The sequence below is a fragment of the Muscardinus avellanarius genome (assembly GCF_963383645.1).
Source record: "Muscardinus avellanarius genome assembly, chromosome: 17".
Lineage (NCBI taxonomy): Eukaryota > Metazoa > Chordata > Mammalia > Rodentia > Gliridae > Muscardinus > Muscardinus avellanarius.
The window spans coordinates 41,718,529-41,743,672 of NC_137803.1; the positions used below are offsets into that span (position 1 = coordinate 41,718,529).

The 25,144-nt window shown below is 39.1% G+C and overlaps 1 protein-coding gene across 4 annotated transcripts in view; it reads left to right on the forward strand.

Moving 5' to 3' along the window:
* Positions 1-8,058: 8,058 nt before the first annotated feature.
* Positions 8,059-25,144, forward strand: part of NOL4 (nucleolar protein 4) — a gene marked incomplete at both ends in the record, with an annotated part of 335,519 nt that continues 318,433 nt past the window's right edge. For all 4 annotated transcript variants that reach the window (XM_080714434.1, XM_080714433.1, XM_080714435.1 and 1 more), the window contains one exon: positions 8,059-8,322. In XM_080714434.1, coding sequence (XP_080570560.1) covers positions 8,059-8,322 — 264 coding nt within the window. The remainder of the gene's footprint in view (positions 8,323-25,144) is intronic.

Genomic DNA, 25,144 nt, shown 5'->3' on the forward strand with positions numbered 1-25,144 from the left:
AAATAACATATAAGAGCTAGAAATGATGATGGTGAGACACATAGTGTTTCACTTCACAGAAATAGGAGTAAAAACCAAAAACATGGAAAAAACATACTGAGAGTTGGGCAAAGGTGTGTTGCTCTTCCTAAAAGAATACTTTTCTTTTAATTTTCCATGACAAAATATTCTAAAAATACTCAAGAAAATCTACAATAGTACTGTCCACTGAGTTGAAAATGAATATGTGGATTACTGTTTTAAGTCATATATTTTGGAAGAAAAGATAAGACATATGGCTAGTGGGAAATAAAGCAATATTTGGGGCCAGAAAAAATGTATTTTCTTCTCTCTTTCAGGGACATGAACACCAGACTGTTAACTTTGGACTTTATCATACTTATAGCTGCTAGATGGAAATGTCGGTCGGGTGGATAAACATTGAATGAATCCGCATGTGGCTGACAAAATCCAGGAACTGGCTGTACCATGAGCTTGTTCATACAGAGCTGTTGAAGGGATGAATTAAGGAGGGATTCAGCAAACCAACTAGATTATCAAGTCTTATTTGTCCCTCATTTGCATACAAATATCCATAGGAGTTAAGTTCTGATCAATACATAATATTTAACAATGGTCTTATAAACAGTAGTCAATTTGGGGCCAAAAACACATATAAAAATTTTAACCTTTTCTTCTGTGTTAGAAAATGGAATACAAATATTCATACTGTACCCTACAAAAAAAGATATGTTTCTCTGTGTCTTAGTGAAATTTATGCCATGAAGATCAGAATGATATTTAAACTGATTCAAAAATAATTTCCTTTCTGAATCAAAGGTTATCTATAGCATACTCAAGATGGGATATTTTCAAAATTATTTGAGAAAAGAGTCAAGAGAAAGTCAAGAGAGGAAGTCAAATAAAATCAGATTTGTGACCATTTTTATACATGCCATAATTTCTCAATCTGCATAAGCAAGATATTTCTGCTTTGACTTTATTTTGTTTCATTCTGAAAAGTTCACAAGTTAATATGGCAATCAGATTGTTGATTGAGTTGGTTATTTGCTTCCTTTATCGTTTTCTTCTCTTTGGAAAGGTTATTAATAGATAGTTAAACAACTGAATATATAATGATGTTCAGAATCTTCAGTTTCGAAGAGGTAAGCACATACATCCATCATTTTTTTCTTTAGCCAAAGAGCTCAAATTCCCTTCCTGATTCAACTCACTAGACATTGTTTCTACTCAATTTCTTCAATGGCTGAGTTGTTCACAGACTTTCATCAACTTTTAGATTCCTGTTCTACTATCCCCCCTGATTCTAATCTAATCTAGAAGAGGTCCAACCAAAGCATTCAACTCTTTTTAAGTTTTAAATGATTTTGAGTCCATATGAATTTTGGAACTCACTAACAATTTAGATCTAGTCAAGGATTGATCCAAATTGCTATTTTTCTCAAGCAATTCCCACTACCAGTACTATACCAATAGAAGCCAACTTCTGCTTCTTGGTACATGGCATTCTATTTTAGTCAGAGTGTATTGGTATATACAAAATCAATATCAAATGATGGAGGCTTTCCCTTTTTGGAGGAAATGTGGGTAGAGGTGATGTCATTCATTCCTATGGCTTTAAATTTCCTGTATTTATATCTCAAGTCCAGACTTTTTACTGTAGTTCAAGCTTCTAAATTCAAATGCCTACATGAACAACTCTCCTGGTATTTCAAATTTAACTTCTCTGAAATTAAATTCATGCTTCCTGCCTTTCCACCCCAACCTGCTTCTGCTCCGCCCTCAGCCTCCAACTCCCAATCTGTTCCTCCCTCAAACTCCCCTCACTAAGTCAATCGCTCCATTAGCCACACTACTAAAGCTAGAAACCTAAAAACCATGCAGTCATCCATGACTCAGTCCTTTCCCTTACCTGCCACATGCAATCTATCAGTGTATTAGTCCATTTCAGTTGCCATAACAAAATACCATATAATAGGTGGTTTGTAAATGATGAATTCTTTTTCTTATAAGCAAGTCTAAGTTCAAGGAGCTAGTAGATAACAGCCCTCTTCATACATGGCTGTCTTTCTGCTTTATCCTCATATGGCAAAAGAAGAAAGGAGCTCTCTTGAGTCTCTTTTATAATATCACTTATTCTATTTTCAGCTCAGCCCTTATGACTCAATTGGCCCTGCAAAAACTCATTTTATTTATTTTCTTATTGGTGCATTGTAGTCATACATTTTAATGGAATACAAGATGGTAGAGGCATACATTCACACATCACTCATTTATCCCTTCCCCAACTCCCTCCCTATTTTCTCCTCTCCTCATGTTTGGCTTAGAGATACTTTGATATGTTTGTGAATGTATATCATATACATTAGGGAATTTCCCTCTTACCTCCCCTACTCCCCTCAGTTAGGGAACCTTATTTGCTCCCCTATAGTTTCTACTTCATCTAGCGTTTCTCCATAACCCATTTTCTCCCTAGCTTCCACATATTAGGGAGGACATCCAATTTCTTACCTTTTGAGACTGACTAATCTCACTTAGCATAATGTTTTCCAGTTCCATCTATTTCCCTGTAAATGATGTAATTTTGTTCTGCTTTATGGCTGAGTAAAATTTGGTGTGCATATCCCATAGTTTTGTAATCCATTCATCTGTTGATGGACATCTTGGCTGTTTCTATAGTTTAGCTACTATGTTTAGTGGCTCTGAACATAGATATGAATGCATTAGTCTGGTAGTGGTTTCCATTCTTTTCGGTAAATACCAGAAGTGGTATCGCTGGATCATATGGTAGGTTCGTTCCAATCTTCTGAGGATCCTCCATACTGTTTTCCAAAGTGGTTGCACTAATTTGCAATCTCACCAACAATGTATTAGAGTTCCCACTTTACCACATCCTCACCAACATTTGTTGTTGTTTGTGTTTTGAATGACTGCCATTCTAGTTGGAGTAAGGTGAAATCTTAGGGTAGTTTTGATTTGAATCTCTCTGATTGCTCTTCTTTACTGTTTACAGTTTAAGAAGGTTATATTTATCTAGAAAATTTTCAATTTCTTCCAGATTTTCCATTTTGTTATAGTTCTTTTTTTTTTTTTTTTTTTTTTAGTTTTCTTTTTCAGTTCTGAGGATAGAACACAGGTGCATTTTACCTCTGAGGGACACCCCCAGCCCTATTTTTTATTCTATGTTTTGAAACAGAGTCTCACTGAGGTGCAAAGGGCCTCACTAAGTAGTAGCTGAGGCTGTCCAAGACCCATGATCCTCCTGTCTCGGCCTCCCAAATGCTGGGTTTACAAGCATGCACCACCACGCCCAGCTGGAGTTTGGATTGATTCTCTCTTTTTTGATTAAGTTGCCAAAGCTCCGTTTTCTAATACTATCTCTTTTCAGGTTAGGATTTCAACTTATGAATTTCTGGGAACAAAACCATTTTATTCATTCTATCTGCAAGATTGTTATATTTTTAAAATATATCTTCAACCCGTCACTTCTCTCCCTCTACCTTAACTGTTACCATTTTACCTCATCACCATATTTCACCTAAGCGTCTACATCCCCTGCAACTTTAGTCCTAACTGGTCTTCCTGCTTCCATGCTTGCCCCTTCCAATCCTTTGTCTAAATAGTAAAATCAAAGCAAATACTGTGTAATTTTTCTGCTTTAAATACTTTATTGGTTTTGCACTGGACCAACAATAAAACACAAACTTCTTCTCATGGCAAGGTCTATTCCAAAGATCTGGCTGCAAAAGACATACTCATCTGATATTATACTTATCTCCTCCAGCTCATTAAGTTCCGGTTTCACTGGCTTTCTCAAACAAAACAGTAATATTTTTACTTTCAGATATTTGTGATTTGCCTATAGTTTTCCTTCCTGACTTGATATGATTGGCTTCTTTCTATTCTTCAGATCATAATAAATGTGATCAACTTAGAAAGATCTTCTCTAAGCTCATCAAATCTTCCCCCACTGGCCATTTTCTCTTATAGCACTATTTAATTTTCTCATAGAACTAACTTCAAGGTCTAATAACATATTTCCTTGTTTATGTTCTATTTTCCTAAAAATTAACTTCTATAAGATGGGATATATATATTCATATTTTCGCTTACCCAAATCCTAGAGCCATCGAGTAATTGATGCTCAGTGAATATTTGCTGAATGTAAGCATAATTGTATTATGGATCAATGAAGCCTTATTTATTCTTTTGCTCTGATTTTATTAATACAGATACTAGATTGTTTGCTGTGCCGCATTTTTGCTGATGAATCCAATGTTGCATTCGTTTGTGTGATTGATATTGAAATGGAAGATTTTCCAAACTATGTAAGCTAACCATAAGGTTCAAAGAAATTTTTACTTTTATAACAAAATCGTGTCGCTTATGATTCTAGTTTTGGGTTTTTAAAATTAATGTGTAATTTTCTTTTATGTAATTTTCAACGTAGCAAATTTTTGCCATCTTTTATTTCTCCTTTTTTCCTCTGCCTGCCAGGCAGGAAGGATTCTGAGCTCAGGTCAGAAAGATTGGCATTAAAATATGAAGTGTCACTTTTTGGAAAGATATGCTCTGATTCTTAAGAAAATGCCACGTTAGATTCCAGGCAGCCTGTTCAAATGCATCATATAGCTGAAGAAGAAGCTCAGTGTGACCCTAGAGGTGGAGCTAGGAGGACCTAACTAACCCTAGAGATGTTGAAAGGAGGGAAATGATTTTGGAGAGATCTGCTGAAGCCAATTTTAGATTTTCAGGTGCTTATTCCCTGAGGGGAGCAAGATATCGTCAAAGGTGTTGACCAGCCAGCATGATCCAACACAGAAGATCACACTTCTGTTCCCATTGTAGGTGAGAGAGTCATCAGAGTTTTAGGAAGATTGGCCTTAAAATCTCAGGACTCCCTAGTCCTTGCTCCAACTTGAACATGTCTTACTTTGCCAACTCCGTATTTCTTAAGTACTTACTTATGAGCATTGCTCACTGAGCAAAAGTTACCTCAGAACAAGAAAAGACAAAAAAATTCCATTTAAACAAAGAAACCCATTTACATGAAAATAGGAGTCCAAACAAGGAACAAAAGTTATTAAAATCCAAAATAATGCCGTTCAAAATATAGGTTGCCAATCACCATTTGCGGGGTCATCAAGTAAATTCATTTGGTTGGGACCATACCAAATAAAATAGAAGGAAAAATTGCAAGTATCAGTGTGTATTATGTGTAATAGAATGCATTTTCATGTTTGGAGGATGTACGCACTGTATACCAAAGTAAAGTGTATGTCTTACTAAAAAACTGAGTTTAAAAAATGTTAGAAAGACACTATCCAGAGGAGAAACGGGTTATTATAACCTGAGTGTTCAGGGAAGGACAGCTCCTAGGGGCTGAAAGTATTTGAATGAGACTTTCTCAGAATGCAGAGCCACCAAATATAAGTCTGTAGTAGTAAAAACATGTATAGGAGAGAGTAAACACAGAATTAGCTTATTCTTAAATGAGTAATTACCTCAGGCAATCATCTTTCCAGAAACTTCTAGGAAACACATTACCAATATACCACCAAACTTACATCTCTGCGCTTGAAACCATTCCCTATCCTGATGGGAAAACTTTTACAGAGTTCTTGTGAAATATAACACACGTGGAAGGGTGATTCAAACTATTTCTCTCTCTGGGTTGCTCATTTCAAGTATTTATGAATATTTATTCAGTATCTTAAATGAGACTGAAATTTTTAAAAATGTAAAAGGTCTGAAGATGAATAATTCAATTTAATACATTGAAAGCAACTCCCCCATACACACGTATTAGATTCACTTGTGGCTTATATTTGACAGTAGATTCTCTGAGTTTCACTGGTCTACTATTTATTGGGCAGAAATTCAAGGACCGGAGACAATTGGTGTTTTTTAGTTTTTTATGTACAAAAGAAGGAAAAAAAAAAAAAGAAGAATAAAAGCAGCCAGGGTGGCCTCTGGAGAAGCAGAGCTGTTGTTGCAAGAACCCTGCAAGTTAATGAGAATTCACCCGGGACTCTGGAGTGATGGAGAGAGGGGGAGAAAGGAGGAGATGAAGGGGGGGGGGACTCTTCCTCTGCAGCTGGCCCTCTCCCTCATTTGTTGCTCCAATAAGCAGTAATTAGGTCCTGAGCTAATGGTGTCAGCTGATCTGCTGTTTTTAGGCTAGACCCAGAGGAAATCTCCATGGAAACCCTGCTGGAGTCGTCCCCCACCTGGATGCTGTGTGCTCCTTTCTGCCACCTGGCTGCCGCCCGGCCCCGCTGCCTCCTCCTGCCGCGAACCTGCCGCCGGCAGCATGCGCACTGCCCCCGGGATCCCTAAATGGGACAATTCTGCCCGTGACGTCAGCGCCCAGCCGTCTCCACAGAAACTTTTGTCCCGTCGGCCAATCAGAGCGCCGGGAAGGGGCCGGGAGGGTGGGGGCGGGAGGCGAGGGGAGCGGGAGGGGTGGGGGCGCGGGGAGAGGCGAGAGGTTTCGTGTGTGGAGCTGCTCGCGCTCCGCCCGGGCTGTCAGTCCGGGCTCCCGCCGCCGCGAGACCTCCCGAGCCGCGCGCACGGCGCCCCCCGCACGGCGCACGCCGGCTGGGCTCGCAGACGCGCACCCTCCGCGGCCGAGCGGGGCGGCGGGCCGAGCCCCGGCGCGGTGGGCAGGGCGCCGGGCTCCCGTCCGGGCTGCGGCCGCGCCGAGGGCGCCGGCTCCGGGGCCTTCCTGCCGGCCGCTCCCGGGACGCGCGGGCCTAGGCGGCGGGGAGTGGATAAAGGTGCGGCCGCGCCACTGCGCGAGGAGGAGGGGGCTCCGGGTCCCCGGCACCGTCAGCCAAGGATGGAAATCGTGAATGGAGGAACCGCTGACTTCAATTGCTGGGGAAAATCGTCCAGAGGAACTCAAATTTGGCTACTCTGAGCGGTGGAGGGGGGTGTCCATGACGTGGCAGGGGGAGAATTGACAACCGAAAGAAACCTCCCGTGTGAACTGCAAACTGTGACCAAACGAGGGGGAAGCGATGTCTCTCTGTATCCGAACCTCATGCAAAGGGTTTCAAGCATCTGTACCATAAACTTACTTGTATGCCTTGTGCCCCATCCAGCAGAAACAGGAGGATTCCTGTCTGGGGGTCCGTCATTATCCTGGAGACCCGCGCCAGCGGCCTGCTTTCGTTTACCCACATCTCCCCGGACTGGATCTCTGTTTGGGCAATATCTATCCAGTAGGACTATGGCCAAATCTCTATGATGCTCTGCTAATGTCTGGGACTTAACTCCGAGAACCTTCACGTGGGGCTGGAATTAAGACCAAAGCATCCTAAGAAATGACATTTTAAAATACCTTGGTTTTCTTAAAATTTCTGCAAAACGGGATTTGAGAGGCTTACAAACATGACAGGTAAGAACTTTCTGTCCTTCTAGTCCCTTAAAGCCCGGCGCAGAGACGGCCAGAGCGGAGCAGGACCCAGGAGGAAGCAGAGCCCTGGGACCCGCGTGCCCTTCTGCGCTCGCAGGCGCCGGGCCCGGCGGCCCAGCTCGGGAGAGGCGCAGCCCCAGCTCCGGGACCGCGGGGCCAGAGGCTGGGGAAGGTTCCGGGGCGCGCGCAGGGAGGCGGCAGTGCGCCCCCCCTGCCCTGCCCGGGACCCAGCCCAGGGGCGCAGCGTCGAGGGACCACCTCGAGTCAATATTGGGATTTTTAATAAACCAAGGAATGGGATTTTAATTATTCAAAACCCAGCTCCTCTGGGCCAGCAGATGCTGACGGGATAGTCCTGGTCACATAATATTAAAGAGGCCGATCTCCAAGAGGACGGGCCAAGCGTCCGAGACGTCCGTGGCGATTACGAATGCACCAGACTTGGTAGCAAGGGGCATTGATTGCTGGTGCCCAACCGGACCCTCCTCCCCTCTCCCCTTCCTCCCCCACCCACCCGAGGCAGGCTCCCGCGGCGGCCGGGACCTCGCGTCCCCGCATCGTGGCCGGGGCTGCGTGTTTCATGAGCCCGGGGTGAACAGGTGCGAAGTGCGCCGGGAGCCTCGGCGACCACCCGGGCCATGGAGGGCGAGCGCGACATGTACCGCCAGTTCCAGGACTGGTGCCTCAGGACTTACGGGGACTCGGGCAAGACCAAGACGGTGACCCGTAAAAAATACGAGCGGATCGTCCAGCTCCTCAACGGCTCCGAGTCCAGCTCCACGGACAACGCCAAATTTAAATTCTGGGTCAAATCGAAGGGCTTCCAGCTGGGCCAGCCGGACGAGGTCCGCGGGGGAGGCGGCGGCGCCAAGCAAGTGCTCTACGTGCCGGTCAAGACCACGGTGAGTGGCTCGCCGCCGGGCGTTTGTCCGCCGAGCAGCCCCGCGGGGAGGGAGGAGGAAGGGGGAGCGCGAGCCGCGGAGGGCTCGGCGCCCCCACCCTCCCAGCCCCCTCCCCAAGTCGCCCCCCTGCGTCGCCAGGCGCGATCCCCGCCGAGGAGTCTTTGTGGTCCTTTATTTTAAAGCGGCAGCGCACCTCGGGAGCGGGCCGCCCCGGCCTCGGGCCCGCGGGCTTCCCGGGTCGGGCGGCGTCCGGCGTCCTCGCTGGGCCATTGTCCCGCGTCCGTGCTGGGCGCCCGGCGCACGTCCCGCGGCCGCCGGCGCGCAGAGGCCGGGCCGGAGCCCCAGCCGCACGCTCAGAGCACAGACAATTCTGTTCGGTTGTGTACAGGCTCTCTTCATGGGCACAAAGCCCTAGTGCGGCCACGGCGGTGGCAGTGGGTTTGCCCCAGGACGCTGCAGGTTTTATTGTTAGACCGTCGCCGGAGAGACGCGGGGCATCCGAAGCCTGGATCGCTCCCCGAGATCGCTGTCACGACTGTTTAGATTGTAGATAGTGTCCTGGTGATTCCTCCTCCCCTCTCCCTCCCGCCTCACTTGCCAGTTGCACAAATAAAGCGGCAGCTAGATGATGAACAACAAAGAGATGGGTTTGGCCGCGATCAAATAGTGTGTGTGTGTGTGTGTGTGTGTGTGTGTGTGTGTGTGTGTGTGTGTTCTCCTTTTGCGGGTGGCTCTGGTCTCATGGCCACAGAGCGCTAGCCAAGTCGCTGTGAGGTACTAGCAGGGAGACAGGAGTGGGTCTCTGCCTCCTGCGCAGGTGCCTGTGGGTTTGAGCAGCAGCACTGGTGTCTTTACAAGAAGATGGGGACTGTGGGCCACAGGGAAGGGTTGCAGATCAGACGCCTAAGACCTCCCAGCCTCCTGCCACGGTGGGTGCTCGCCTGGAGGAGGGGGCGGGGAGGCTCTCTGGCACCCTTTGTAATTTTGCCTCGTTGTGGAATTTTTGTAGCTTTTGCTCCTTTCTCCCCCTCCCTTGCTGGCAACTGTTTCCTCGCGCAATGCTCCTGGAGGATGCTAGAAAGGAGGCTTCTTGAAGGCTCTGGGATCTCTAACGGAGCTATCTTAAAATGGAAGTAATGTGCATGAAAGGCTTCTCAAGATTATGAGGACACTTTCAGGTTTGGAAAGCAGTTTATGATTGCCTGGGATTAACTAGGAATAGTTATTTCGAGGTGGTATATTTCTTTTGGAATTTAAATGGAAAATGGGAAATGGAAATAAGGGTGAAGAGAAAGCACATAAAAGTTGTTTTAAAGACGTACTGTTGTTAGAAGATTATTAGGATGTAAATTAGCAAATCAGTCTCCTCCTTTAACCTGTGGTGCTGCTTAAGACAATGGTGACATTATTGTCTTGCTCTACTAAATGATGAGGACTATATTGGCTTGAATTAGAATCGAAGCTTATTTACCTCCATATGAGCCAGAGGGTTGTGGTAATGAATTATTTTATTTGTATTGAGAGTAACATTAAGAACTTGGTAAAATAATTTGTTAGACCAAGTAAATTAGGATTCTAGATGAATGGATAGATAATTATTTAAGATATATTTGCTTGAAATATTGTTTAATATGTATATTTTAAAGAAACACTGCTACCTGGGAAGGTTTTTTTTTCCATTTCTTTTATGTTGAATTTATGCCCTTCTATTTAGCCATCAGGTAGCTTCACTATCAGGTAGCTGATATCAGTCCAATGAGTGTATATTTGTGTCGATGTGACTACATCCAGTATATGTGTTAACATATGGATCCTTTTAAAACATTAAACATTCTAAGTAATGAATTTTGTAATGTTTTTGAGGAAAGATGATAACTACAGACCTCAGTTATCCAAACCAGCATCCACATGCTCTACTTCCCATTGTCTTCAGAAAGAAATTAGTACGGAGTTAAAGAATTGCTGCTAAGACATCTACTGTCAAATGACAACTCCAGCATATTAAAGTAACTCGTCTTTTTCTTTTCAGTAAAGACTCCATATATATATGAGAGAAATGTAATTCATTGAGTGATATTCTTAGATAATGATTTCCGTGTAGTATTTAAGAGCTCTGCTTTTCATTCAAGCCTGTTTGGAAATGTCGAAGAGGTTTTAATTCATGAACTATCTATTCCTTTTTATGATTTTTTTCTACTGCTTCTGACATCGAATTACAGGCTCCACCTTCTCTGAGACAGCCAATCATCATTTCAATGAGTTAGAGAACAAATAAAAGACCCCTTCTATCCTATTTGCCAACATCCCAAATTATTTTCCCCATAAAACATTTTTTCTTCATAAAAGCAAGATTATAATCATCAAGACAAAATATTATTTTAATTCTAAGGCACAGGCACATACTGGTTGAAATGAAGCATGGATTGTAATGGTATATGAGTAGACTAAGAATCATTCTAAGCTCCTGGAGGTTTGAGGGTTTCTGGCTTGCTTTGCTGTCAGTGAGAAATGCTTTGCTCCTGATGTTGCAGTAATCCACTGCTGCTGATAATTAGACATCATTACTACTGCAAAAAGAGAAAGAAAAAAGGGGATATGACAGGCACTGGCTAATTAACTACTTTGGTTTAATGAAAGAAAGGTAGACAAACAGCAACTAGGAGGTTATACTATAACAGAGTAGACACACCACATAGACTTAATTGTAACAAGACTGTTTTTCAATCTCATAGTTAGAGAAGCTTGGCTCTACCTCTTATTTACTCAAAAGAATAAATGTAGCATTGCAAATACTCTTGCCCGTAGACCCTAAACTTAAATGATGATGAAACTGAGCATGTGAAAACTGACTTAAAACAAAAATTGCCAACAATTGGGGAAGATAAATACACCCTTTAATATTTGTTCCGGCCATGTCTGAAGCTTAGGGAACCTATCTGTCTCTGACGTTTAGATTGCTCTGTGGATGAGGAGGTAGTGTTTGGTCACTAAGCAACATCATCCTGCAAGTAAGCTGTTTTATGTTCACAGTGGAACCTGCACTTGTGTGTACACGTATGATTTGCTGAGCATCCCATCTTTTATTTTTTATTACCACTATTAGTATTTTTGCATATGGAACTGGAGGTTGAAACCAGTGTCTTTGTACCTCTAAGCTAACTCATCCCTATTTTATATTTTTGTTTTGAAACAGGGTCTTGCTAAATTGCTGAGGCTAGCCTTGAACCAGCTATCCTCCTTTCTCATCCTCCCAAGTACTAGAGTTATAGGCATATGTAACCATGCCCAACCCACTATTAATATTTAAAGGTGTGAGAAATCTATAAGAATGAAATAATGAATCACTTAAAACAGTTTTGCAAAAGATGTGGCAAATGTCTGACATTGATTATAACAAACTTCCAGAGATAACTTAAAATAAGCATCACTATATTTAATTCACTGATATTTCAAGTTGAGTTTGTTTTTAGAAGATTTTGATTCTGATATTTTGTTTTCTTTTTTTAAACTTTTATTTTATTATTTATTTATTATTTATTTATTTATTTACTTATTTATTTATTTATTTATTGTGGTACTGGGGTTCCTGGAAGCCCTTCTACCTCCGGGCTACACTCCCAGACCTATTTTTACATTTGTATTTGGAAACAGGATCTCCTAAGCCAGCGCGCGCAGCTGGCTTCAAACCTGCGCGATCCTCCTGTCTCTGCCTCCCAAGTGCGGGGATTACAAGTGTGCGCCGCCATGCGCGGCTTTGATATTTTGTTTTCTGATATCAATTAGTCAGAATATGATATTTGTGATCTAAACTACCCAAATATCTTATACTACTTGATAATATGAATGGTAAACTTAAAAATAATTAGAATATTCATTAAACTTTTCTGTTAGTAATATAGCTAAGATATATTATGTATTTTTAAAGCCCATTGATTTAAAACCTTAATGAATATGGTAAGTTTATGTGTTATGTGTCTTTTAGTCATAAAAAGTAATGAGTATTAGCACTGTAATCAAATAACATGAGTACTATTTTTCTTGACCTATATTTATTTGTAGGACTAGATACTTAGTTCTAAATTTGGCTTTTCCTGTATTGTTCTTATATTTAATCCATCATAAAATATCAAATAAATTTTCAGCCAGAAAGGAATATGCATTATCTTTGGTTATATCATTTAAAATGATGATTTATTCACTTCTGCAATCTGTAGTCTGAGTTCATATTGTTCTTGCTGTGCATACTACGATCTGATTACTGTACAGTGATTAGAATGAATATTCATGGTCTGGTTGGTTTATAGACACTATTTTTGTTACTTTTCTGATCATGGTTTGACTTACAAATCTTTTATGCTACATCACAGTAAAGGAAATAATAACTCATGAGGAATCTTTATCCATTTTTACTTCATCTAACTTCATGCTTGAGCTCTACATCCCTCATATTAGTCCTTGATCTGGAATTTGCACCAGAAACCAAAGATGAGGAACTGTGCAGCAATCTATTATGATACTTTGTGTCTGTGACACAGGGACTATCATAACAGTGGTCCCTGAGATAGAGACACGTTTTTTGGTAATGTATTTTTCCTGGGCATTGCTGGTGATAGCCAACACATTTTTCTCCTGTGGGAAATACTGTAGCATAAATTTTGAGATTAAATAGGTCCCAAGAATGCATCCCAGACATGTGATTTATTAGCGGACTTTAGTGGTTTCTTGTGCAGTTGTTGTAAAGAATACATTATCTGTGACAGTCCCTTTCACAGTGCCTATGGAAGCTCTCAGGGACTCTGGTCTCTTTACTAGAGGCCTCTCTGACATGAGACTTGCAGGGCAGAAGATGTGTGACAATAACTTCCCTGAATATAAGGAGGAAATTAGACCCAATTAGTATATGAAGACTGTATGTATTCCCAAGGAAACAATTCTTGACCTTTTCATTGGTTCCTCCTTATTTTAGTAGTAACCACATGGGATTAATGGGCAAGATTTAGAATGCATCTGTTTTTCTTCTGTGAACCTCCTGTGCCAGCTGAAATTCTTTACTCCTTAAGAAATTACTCTCTAGACCCACTTCATGAGAGGAAAGAGTGACGAGGAAGCAAATACAGAAATATTACAGCAAAACTTCCAAGAATTTCAATCCTATGTCAGGATTAGAAAGACTATTTTCTAATAGTTGTTGTATTTTTAAGACTTTTTATTGTCCAACTAGGAAAGATTAAAGTAATTCTAGTGTGTGTTAGATTGCATTGATTTTTATAGTCTTTGGGAAATAAGTTAAATATCTTGTTTATTATAAAACAAGATAAACTGGGATATATCTCTGTGTAGAGTGCTTACTTAGAATGCAAGAGGCCCTGGCTTCAATTCTCAGCCCAGAAACTCACAAAGAAGATAAGGAGGAACTCTAGACAAAGAAGGAGAAACTATACATGAGCAAATAAGGCAACCTAACTGAGAGGGATGGGAGGAGGAAGAGGGAGATTCTCTAATATAAATGATGTAAATTCACAAATATATCAAAGTCAGTCACTGAGCTAAACATGAGAAGGAGGGAGGGGGAGGGAATGGGGTGGGAATCAGGTAAGGTCTAATTGGATGATGGGTGCATGTATGCCTCTACCATCTTGTACTCCATTAAGATGTATGGCTACAATGCACCAATAACATTTTTTAAAAAGAATATAATGAAAAGTGCAAATGACAATAAACATAGTGGGAAAATTATAGATTTCAGAGCATGATATAAATTCTTCCCCTGACATGTTCTGGAGCCATGAACCAGGTGAAATTTCTTACCTAAAGATGAAATTTCTTCTATAAATTGTCACTAATAATACTTGCCTAAAGAATCTTGCATAAGAAATAATAATATATAGTATATATTACATATAATATGTAATAATATATGTATCTATGAAATAATATATTCTTTATGTCTATATGAATAAAAATCATGTGGCATAAATAGCCTATATCTGACACATAGTAAATGCTATAAATTAAATCAATTGTTTTAAGTATCATTGACAAAATAAGAACATCATAATGTAATTACAGTTAGATATATATTATGAACTCAAAATCACATTGTGACATAGATTTAAAATATGTATATTTATATGTTTATTTTTCTTCCTTTACTTTTGAAAAGCATGGATGACTTTGATTTTTTAAAAATGATATACTGTCACTATATAAAAGAACTATGTGAAATGAGAAGAAAAGTTAGAAAGTTACATCAAATATTTCATCAAGATAAAACTACTATCAGCTAAATATGAATATTGTTCCATATGTTCTAAATATCTAAATCAAAAGGATACTAGATATGACTGATAGTTCTATATAAACAGGTAGAATAATTTCTCAATTGGAATGATAATCATATGCTAATTTAAGTAAGAAGAATTAAATATAATATTACCAAATGTAACAAAAAAGAAATACATGAAACTTAAGGAATTAATGGACAAAAGTGAATAGAGAAGAGTAGTAAAAACTAAGTGTTTAAGACATACCTCAATTTTTAAATTTCAAATTTAAAATTTTTACATTATCATTGATACTATTCAATGATAAATAAGAAACAAGCACGTATTTACTTCCTTTTTTCTCTGTATTACTTAACCTCTGATTTTGCCTACATTGCCTTTATTTATTACATATATTTATACTTATGATATAATTGTATTGTCAGAATATTTATTTATTTATTTATTTATTTATTTATTTATTTATTTATTTTTGCAGGTCTGGGGATGGAACCCAGGGACATTCAACCTCCGAGCTACAGCCCCTGCCCTATTTTTTATTCTTTATTTTGAAACTGGGTCTCACTGAGTTGCAGAGGGCCTCACTAAGTAGCTGAGCTGTCCACGAACCATGATCCTCTAGTCTCAGCCTCCCGAATGCTGGGAATACAAGCATGCACTACCACGCCCAGCTAGAATTTTATATTTATATTGAATTATATACTTTAATTTTCACAGTTTTTCTTTGTTCATATCTAAATGCTTATAATCCTTTTTTTAACCTGACTTTCTTTATTTCTCTGAGTTGATCAGCTCTAATTTCTGATCATCATTTTTTTTTCTTAAAGAGTGATTCACACCAGATATGGTGGTGTAGACTTATAATCCCAATACTTGGGAGACTGAGACAGGAGGATTGCAGGTTTCAGGCCAGTCTTATGAACTTAGTGAGAACCTGTTTCAAAAGTTAAAGAAATGAAATTGGTCCTGATGTGCAGCTTAGAGGCCCTGGGTTCAACCCCCAGTATTAAATAATGGTTCATGTGCTATATATTTTTGAGGTTTGTATATAATAATTTGTCATTTACCTTTATACTTGAAAAATAACCTAATCATGACAGAGTTGTTATCCTGGGAATCTAATAATTTTTCTGTATTTGGATCCTTGTCTCATCTCACTCTTTAATTTTTGGATGATTGCAGTCATGACTGCAGACATGTCTGTTGTGATGACTTACTAGGTATCTTCTGAAATCTGGGTTTGTATTTCGTGTTTTCTACTTGGTGTTCCCCCCTCAAACTAATATATCAAAGTGATTTTTTTCTCTCCAAACTGATACCTCTTTTTAAATTCCCTTTATTCATGGGTTGCAACACAACTTGATTACTCTCAAATGCCAACAATCTGTGTGGCATGGTTATTTCTCCCATTTTTCCTTTCCTGTACTTAGTGTTTGGAAGAATACTGTTGATTCTACCAACTTAAGGTCTCTTGAAGTCATCAGATTCTTGCCATAACCCATCATATCACGCTGTACCATCTCATATTATATGCCAACTATGTAATTATTTGGTAATTTTCCCTAAATATTCAGAACCTGACATAATGTATGAGACATTGTTAGTGCTAATTAATAAACACTGCTTTCCTATCTGACACTACATGATAAGATACTACTATTTAACATTGTACAACAGCTTATTTACCACCATATAAGAACTTTTATATTTTGTTCATCTGTGTCTCTGTCTCTATTTGTATATCCATCCATCCATCCATCCATCCATCCATCCATCCATCCATCCATCCATCTCTTTGAATTGTGGTAAAAAGCACATCTCATTAAAGTTACCATCTTAATTATTTTAATTGCACAGTTAAATAGTAAGTATATTCACATTTTTATAAAATGTATCTACAGAACTTTTTTACTTTGCAAAATTGAAACTCTTTGTCCATTAAATACTTTCCCTTTTCCATCTTCCTCTCCTTCTAGCATCTGATAACCACCATTCTGCTTCATAGAGTATTTTTCTTTTTGTAACAGATTCATGTAATTTAGTATATGTCCTCAGTATTTATCTTTGCTGTGGTAATGTGACACAATTTCTTTTCAAGGCTGAATCATATTCCATTGTGGAATGGATAAGCAAATCATTTTGCTTATCCATTCCTTTGTTGATGGACATTGGGTTTTATCCATCCATCCTCCATCCATCCATCCATCCATCCATCCATTTATTGATACTCGGGGCTGAACCTAAGGCCATTGTACATCTAAGCTACACTCCTAGACCCTTTAATTTTTTTAACTTTGAAACAATATCTCACTATATTGCTTAGGCTAGCCATGAACCTGTTATATTCCTGTCTCAACTTCTCAAGTACCAGGATTACAGGCATGTGCCACCATACCTGTCTTAATTTCCACTTTTTAAATTTTATCTGTTGATGATTGTATCTTCAATAGTTCTATCTTCTCTTTTATCTTAATTTTAATTTTTTTAATTGTTGCATTGTTGTTGTACATCTTAATGAGGTAAAGCTGGTAGAGGCATACATGCACACACCATTCACTTAGCCCTTCGTCAATTCCCACCTCATTCCTTCCCCCATCCCTGTTTCTTATGTTTGGCTTAGTAATTGTCTTTGTATGTTTGTGAATGTACATCATGTATATTAGGGAATTTCCCTCTTTCTTTCTCCCATTCCCCTAGTCAGGTTGTCATATTTGCTCACCTATAGTTTCTTCGTCTTCATCTAGAGTTCCTCCTATGACCCATTTTCTCCCTAGCTTCCATTTATTAGGGAGAACATCTGATTTATTCATGGTGTTAGCAAAACTGGTTAACCTAATGCAGAAAAATTGAAATAAACTTTACTTCTTGACTATTGTGAATAGTGATGATATTAACATGGATTTGCAAATACCTCAAGACTCTACTTTCAGCTTTTCAATATATACCCACAAATTGCTGTAGATCATACGGTAATTCTATTTTTAATTAATTTTTATTGGTGCTTTGTATCATACATCTTAAAGGGGTACAAGATGATAGAGGCATATATGCACACATAACTCATTTAGCTCTTCCCCAGTTCCCCCCATTCCCTCTTCCTCCTCCTTTTCATCTTTGGCTTAGTGATTGACTTTGATATGTTTATGGATGTACATCATGTTCATTAGGAAATTTCCCTCTTTCCTCCTTCTATCCCTCTTAGTTAGATTGACTTATTTGCTCATCTATGGTTTCTCCTTCCTTGTCTAGAGTTCCTCCTATAACTCTTTATCCCCCTAGATTCTGCATATTAGGGAGAACATCAATTCCATACTTTTTGTGATTGACTAATCTCAGCATAATGTTCTCCAGTTCCATCTATTTCCCCACAAATGATGTTAAATACATAATTTTCATGGCAATTGCACCATTTTGAAGTACCAAAGTCCCACCAATGGCAGTACTGGAGATTGATCCCAGGGACATTCTACCTCTGAGCTACATCTCCAACTCTACTTTTTATTCTTTATTTTGAAGCAGAGTCTCACCAAGTAGTGGGATTACAAGCATGTGCCACCAGGCCTGGGTTTTTTTTTCCATTCTTTTTAATTTTTGGTACTGGGATTGAACCCAGGGTCATTTTAACCCCTGAGCTATACACTCAGCCCTTTTTATCTTTATTTTTATTTTGAAATAGGGTCTCACTAAGTTGATGAAGTTTTTGAGGCTGGTCTTGAACTTGCCATCCTTCTGTCTCAGCCTCCCAAGTACTGGGATTATAGGTGTGCACCACCACCCACTAGTACACAGTCTTTAAGGCTAAGAAACTAGTGGCTCTATTTCCCTTCTAGATTTCTTCTGCATGCATACATCATTAGGCAATTACCAGTATTGAATACAATGAAATTAATAATAATATATTAATGCCTTATTTTAAGTGCTCACTATACTTTTTGGGTTAATCACTACAGATAAAATTTTACCTTTCATTTTCACAATAGTATATAGAATTAACACTTTCTATTTTGCATATATAAAATTGTGGTTTAAATTAAAGTGAATAAATTAAAGTGAATTTCTAAAAATCACACAGCTTAGAGTAAGAAGCCATTTCAGTTGAAACCAGTTTTTTCTTTAAGTCATTTATCTTTAATTTTTTATTGGTACATTGTAATCATACATTATAATGGAATTCAGAATGATAGAGACATACATGCACACAGCACTTGGAGAGCCTCCCCCTGGTTCCCATCTTGTCCTCCACCTTCTCCATACAGGAGAGCGGCACTGACAAATTTATGTAGTAGATCAAGTCCATTGAAGTTGATCCCTCTCCTCCCACACACCTCCTCCTTTAGGCCTCTCTATTACTCCAACTAGGGCTTTTCCTTTGCCTAGAGTCCTTCCCATATCCTAATTTCTCCCTAGTTTTTAAAAATGAGGCATCCCAGTTGTTAAAGAAGACCTTAATCATTCTCTCAATATTATAAATTTCATTTGTATATAAAATACATTAAAATATAAATATTTAGTGCTAAGATATATATATATATATATATCCAATTGTATCATTTTTTCTTTAATAGATAATCTCATACGCTTTCTGAGGTGTGCATATACCAACTTGCACAAATATCTATCATTCAATCTGTAATACACAATTGTCTCACAGTAGCACATTGTAGTTAAGATATTACAGTTCAGCTAGACTATTACCCTCTGCATTACAGGGGGTGCCTTTGTAATTAACTATCACGACAATAACATGGTGTCATAACCATTCAGATCCACAGCATCCATAAAACAATTATGCATGTTTGATGTTTGTATCAGGGGAGAGATTATTTCATCCAGGAAATTTTCAGCGAACAGTGCACAGCCTATAACAGCTAAAATATAGGTTATAGTGCAGATGAGATTAGAAATGTAAGCTGGGATGAAATTATGGGGGATGTTTAGTAACAAGTTAGGGGTTAGATTTCATTTTGCAGAGAATGATAGCCATCACATATGTTTGAGCCAGACTGCCATGATTTAGGAAGTCTTCTGGATAAGGACTTATTGTCTCTTAGTGTTTTATAAGTGTTGCAAATTGTAATTCAAATGAGTAAAGAATTAAAGTTAAGTAGTTCCATTGACTCAATTATATGAATTAGTATACACCAATTAAGATCAAACTACCTTGCTTTAAATCAACATAGTTCAATAGGTTGCTGACTAATTGAATCATACTATGATGCTATTGCAGACTTTATTAATTCCAAGTAAATATTAAAAATAGGATTATATAAGGCTTAAAATAGAGTTAAGGCACTTGAATGGCATATCCGTCAAGCTATCTTGTAAGAAATTTTTTAAAATTTTTGGGTTGAGGAATAATTGTTGACTTCTTAGGTGTTATTATATCTGCAACGACAAAGACTTTCCATTGGAGACATTCTTCTAAAACATCCAAGTGCATAATTCTATTCAGAATTCTAATTTAAACGCAAACCTTTCCAAGTAAAATGAAAGTTTCAAAAATTTCTTAAAACATAAAGTTTAAGAGGAATCTTATAAGTTTTATCCCAAGTTACTCTGTGCTTATATTTTTTTTAGTTTCATACCCAATATGCCTGTGTCTGCAGTTGGCTCTTCAAGTTTTGTGTATTATCCAAGATGATTCCCAAATAACTTGCATGTTTGTATAATCACCTTCTTTTGGAGTATGGGGAGGATTTAGGAATATGATGGAATAACACTTTTATGATAATTATATTGTGTACTAAGATTGACTTTAAGAGTCTGGCCTAATCACAGTAGCACTTTAAAAGCAGGGACTTGCCAGGTTAAAATGGCTCACGTCTGTAATCACAGTACTTGGGAGGCTGAGACAGGAGGATTGCAGGTTTGTTAGTTTGTTGTAACTTAGACCCCATTTCAGCATAAAAACTAAGGAGGACTGGGGGTTTAGCTTAGTAGTAGAATACCACTGGCTTCAATCCCCAGTAACACCCCACCCCTACACACATAAACAAAAGCAGGTATTATTATTATTATTATTTTTTTGCTTGCCTTGTAGCTGAAGAAGTCAGATTGATTCAAAGCCTGAAATGTATTCAGTGTAAGAGAAACTCTCTTGCTGAGATGAAGGGAGCATTTGGTTAAGAGCTAAAGAATTTACCCCAATTCCTATATCTTGGTTGTTTTTAATATATGCTTTTACGTGGTACTTTGTAATTATGTACAATACTGAAGTATACATAGGGACATACATGCATACAACTCATGGAGCGTTCCTCCAAGTTTCACCTCCCTCCCTCCTCTTCCCCATTCATGTCTTAAAGATTGGGATCCTAGAGAATTTACCAGTTGAAATAATACTTCATACGTTTATTAAATTACCAGTATCTTACCCATTGTGAACAGTGCTTTGCATCCTTTGGTTATATATCTGGTAGTGGGGTATCTGGGTCATATGGTGGTTCTATTTTAATTATCTTGAGGTATCTTCATATTATATATTACAATGGCTATAATAATTAATATTCCAACCTACAGTGTGTAAGGGTTCCCATTCCTCAATATCCTCAGTGAGTATTTGTCTTTTGATTTTGATTTTTTTTCAATTTGTGTTTTTATTTATTTATTTATTTATTTTATTTTATTTATTTTTTTATATTTTATTTATTTATTTATTTATTTATTTTTATTGTTGCAATGTATTCATACATCATAATGGTATAAAGAAAATACTTTTGTAGACATACATGTACACATCGCCCAGTTAGCCCCTACCCGATCCCCACCTCGTTCCCTCCCCATCCCTCCTTCCCATGCTTGGCTTAGTGGTTGACATCTAATTTTATAGCAATTTATCCAATATTAACGATGATAATCTCACAAAACAGTTTCATTTGTCTGATACCAAGCTTTTGATGACTAAAAGATAACAGTTCAATATTTCTTTTTGCTTTCTTTCTTACCAGAGAATATTTTTTTCTTTTCTTTTCTTTTTTTAGGTGAAGCTATCATACACTTATTTATTTATTTTTCAGAAAAAATCTATCCAGATATGGAATATGGACTCTAGATACCCAAAACAATCTCGAAGAAGAAAAAAGCTAGAAGATGTATATTTTCTGATTTCAAACCATATAAAGCTACAATAATTGAAACAGTGTAGTACTGTTCTAAAGGCAGATATATAAACCATTGGAGTTAAATAAAAGCTTAGAGATAAATTCTTCCATATATTGTCAAGTTATTTTTGACAAGGTTTCCACGAACATTTAGTGGAGGAAATAATAATCTTTTAACTAAATATTGTTGAAAAATAATAATTACATGAAAAATAATAAAATTGGACCCTTACCTAACACCTTATACAAATATTAACTCAAAATAGATAAAAGACCTAAATATAAATCTTAAGACTATAAACTTTTAGAAGAAAATCTGGGTCATAAAACCTCACAACATTGAAATTGGCAGTGATTTCTTGGATATGATTTCAATGGCACAGGCAACAGAAGAGTATACAAACTCCCTAAAAAATAAAAAAATATTGTATATCCAAAGACAATGTAAACAGAGTTAAAAGTTACTGATAGAATGGGATAAAACATTTCCAAATGCTATATCTGAAGGTATATTAATATTCCAAATAGAAATCCTAAAAATTAGCAACAATAAAAGCAAACAATACAATTTAGAGATAGGTAAAAGACTAACATAAATAATGAATCTCCACAGATAACCAATCTTAGTAGTCTGTTGGATGGAAAATTTTATTTCTCTGGTTCTGGTGTGTGTTACCTATTTCTTCTTTGTAGTTAATCTCTTTGAGTATTTTCTCTAGTGCTGGTTTTGAAGACATAAATTCCTTTAGTTTCTGTTTGTCGTGGAAGCTTCTTATTTCCCCATCTAATTTGATATAAAGTTTTGCTGGGTAGTAAATTTTTGGCTGGAAGTTGTTTTCTTTCAGAGTTTGGAATATGTTACTCTGGCACTCATGACTTGGTTTGGAAAGTCTGGAGTGATTCTAATTGGTTTGCCTCTGAATGTCACTTGGCCCTTTGTTTTTGTTGCCTTTAAGATTCTCTGCTTGGCTTCCACATTGGTCATTTTGACAATTATGTGGCGTGGGGATCCTCTTCTCTGATCCTCTCTAACAGGGGTTCTATAAGTTTCCTGGACCTGTGTATCAACCTCTTGCTCTATGTTTGGTAATTTTCTGCTACTATTTCCTTGAAAAGATTGTTAATCCCTTTGGTTTCACCTTCTTTTCTCTCCTCTATTCCAATTATTCTTAGGTTAGCTCTCTTTAAATGGGCCCATATTTCTTCAATGTCAGATTCCTGCTGTTGGAATTTTTTTCTAAATTACAAACTATGCATTCATTTTTTGAATGATCATCTTCTAGAAGCGAGATTCTATTCTCCATGTGGTCTAATCCATTGTTTGTACTTTAAATTGAGGACTTTACTTCATTGATTGCATCCTTTATCTCTCTTTGGCTCTCTCTGAATTCTTTTTGAAACACCTCTATTATTTCTACAGTTATTTTCCTGATTTGATCTTCTATAAATCTCTGAATTTCTGTTTTATCAGGTTCTGATGTTGTGGGGTTGTGGGCATTCATTGCTCCATTGTTATTCCTCTTTCCCATGATTTCGGAAGTTTGTGCCTTCTCTTGGTTCTTCCCTAGGTCACTACGACTTCACTTAAGGTGCTGTGGATCTCGAGTTTGTGGTATCTCAGTCCCCACTACTCCTTTACTGGGATGTATCGCAGAGTCTCAGACCCAGGGAGTCAATCGAGGCTGCTTTAGACCATGGGGGGTGCCAGGTTGGGCGTTCTCCTATGGTGTAATATCTCTGCCACCACCACTCCCTCAGTGGGTCAAGTCCCTGGGAGTACAGTACTGGGATTTCTCCTCTAGGGGCCGCAATTTGACTCACTGTTGAGTGCGTAGATGGAGCTGTTGTGGACTCGGTGAATTTGCTGCTGCCGCCGCCGGTAACAATATGGCGCCACTGTCACGCCCTCGGCCGTGAGGCTGGCATATTTCTTTTATCTTTTTGAACTCCACTCTGAGTCCCTTCAGGGTGCGCTGAGCCCAGCCCCTGGGAGCTTTAGCTGCTCTCTGCGCCGAGAAATCTGCCTAATCCCGCCCTGCTGTTCCGCAGCGGCTCACCTCGGCTCGCTTTCCGCAGCTACTCTCTGGAGCTTGGTGGGCTGTTGAGTGCGTTGGTCTGGTGCCGTCCGGTGAACTCGCCACTGCCGCTAGCAGTAAGGCACTGCTGCTGCTTTCTCGGGCGTGAGGCCGGTGTATCTCCTCTCTGGTTTCTGAGCTCAGTTATGAGTTCCCTTCCTCTCTGGAGCCTGGTGCTGCAAGGCAAAATGGCGCTCGCCGCTTCACGCCGTGGCTCCGGCTGCAGCACTGCTGTCTGGTTTCTGGTGTCTTGTTTTTACAGCCCTCTTTTTCTCTGTCCCTTAAAATTACATTTTTTGTTTCTCTGTTGATGGTGTTTTCTGGCTATGAAAGGCGCTGATTTTGTGGTAATAGAGATTGGTTGTTACCGGGGCTCGTAAGCCCCGTTTTGCTCAGTCGCCATCTTCCCAGAAGTTTTTTTTTTATTATATATAATATAATTTTTAATATAATATATAATATATAATATATATTAATATAACATATAATATATAATATAATTTATATATATATACGTTTTATTATATATATATTTGTGTATATATATATGTTCTTTTTTTTTTTTTGGCGGGTCTGGGGATGGAACCCAGGGGGCCTGTGACCTCCGAGCTACACCCCCTGCCCTACTTTTTATTCTTTATTTTTAAACTGGGTCTCACTGAGTTGCAAAGGGCCTCACTAAGTCGCTGAGGCTGTCCGCGAACCACGATCCTCCAGGTCTCAGCCTCCCAAATGCTGGGATTACAACATGCGCCACCACGCCCGGCTATTTAATATATTTTTATTGGTGTATTGTAGTCAAACATCTCAATGTATTACAGGACTTGTGAGGATATACAAGCACACATCATCCATTTATCTTTTATCCAATCCCCATCCCATTCCCTCCCTCTCCCTTGATCCCATGCTTGATTCAGTGATTGACTTTGATATATTTGTTTAAATACATAATGTGCTTTAAAGAGATTCCATCTTCCCCCCTCCCATTCCCTCTGATAGGTCACCTTAATTGCTCCTCCATAGGGCCCTTTCTTCAACTAGATTTCCTCCTATTACCCATTTATTCCTAATTTTTGCATATTAGGGAAAACATCTGATTTTTTATTTTCTGTGGTATTTCTCTGTGGATGCCACATTATAGGCTCTGATCCCACTCTCGAATACCATGACACTGGTCTCGCAGTTTGGCAGGCTCTGATCCTGGCCTCCATGGAAGGCTCTGATCCCAGCCTTGCTGGCCCCGGCACCAGCTTTACCACTAGGCAGGCTCCAATCTCAGCCTCAGCTCTGGCCCCAGCTCTGGCCTTGCCTTAAGGCAGGGTCCTATCCTGGCCTTGCTGGCCCCAGCAACAGCCTCAACACA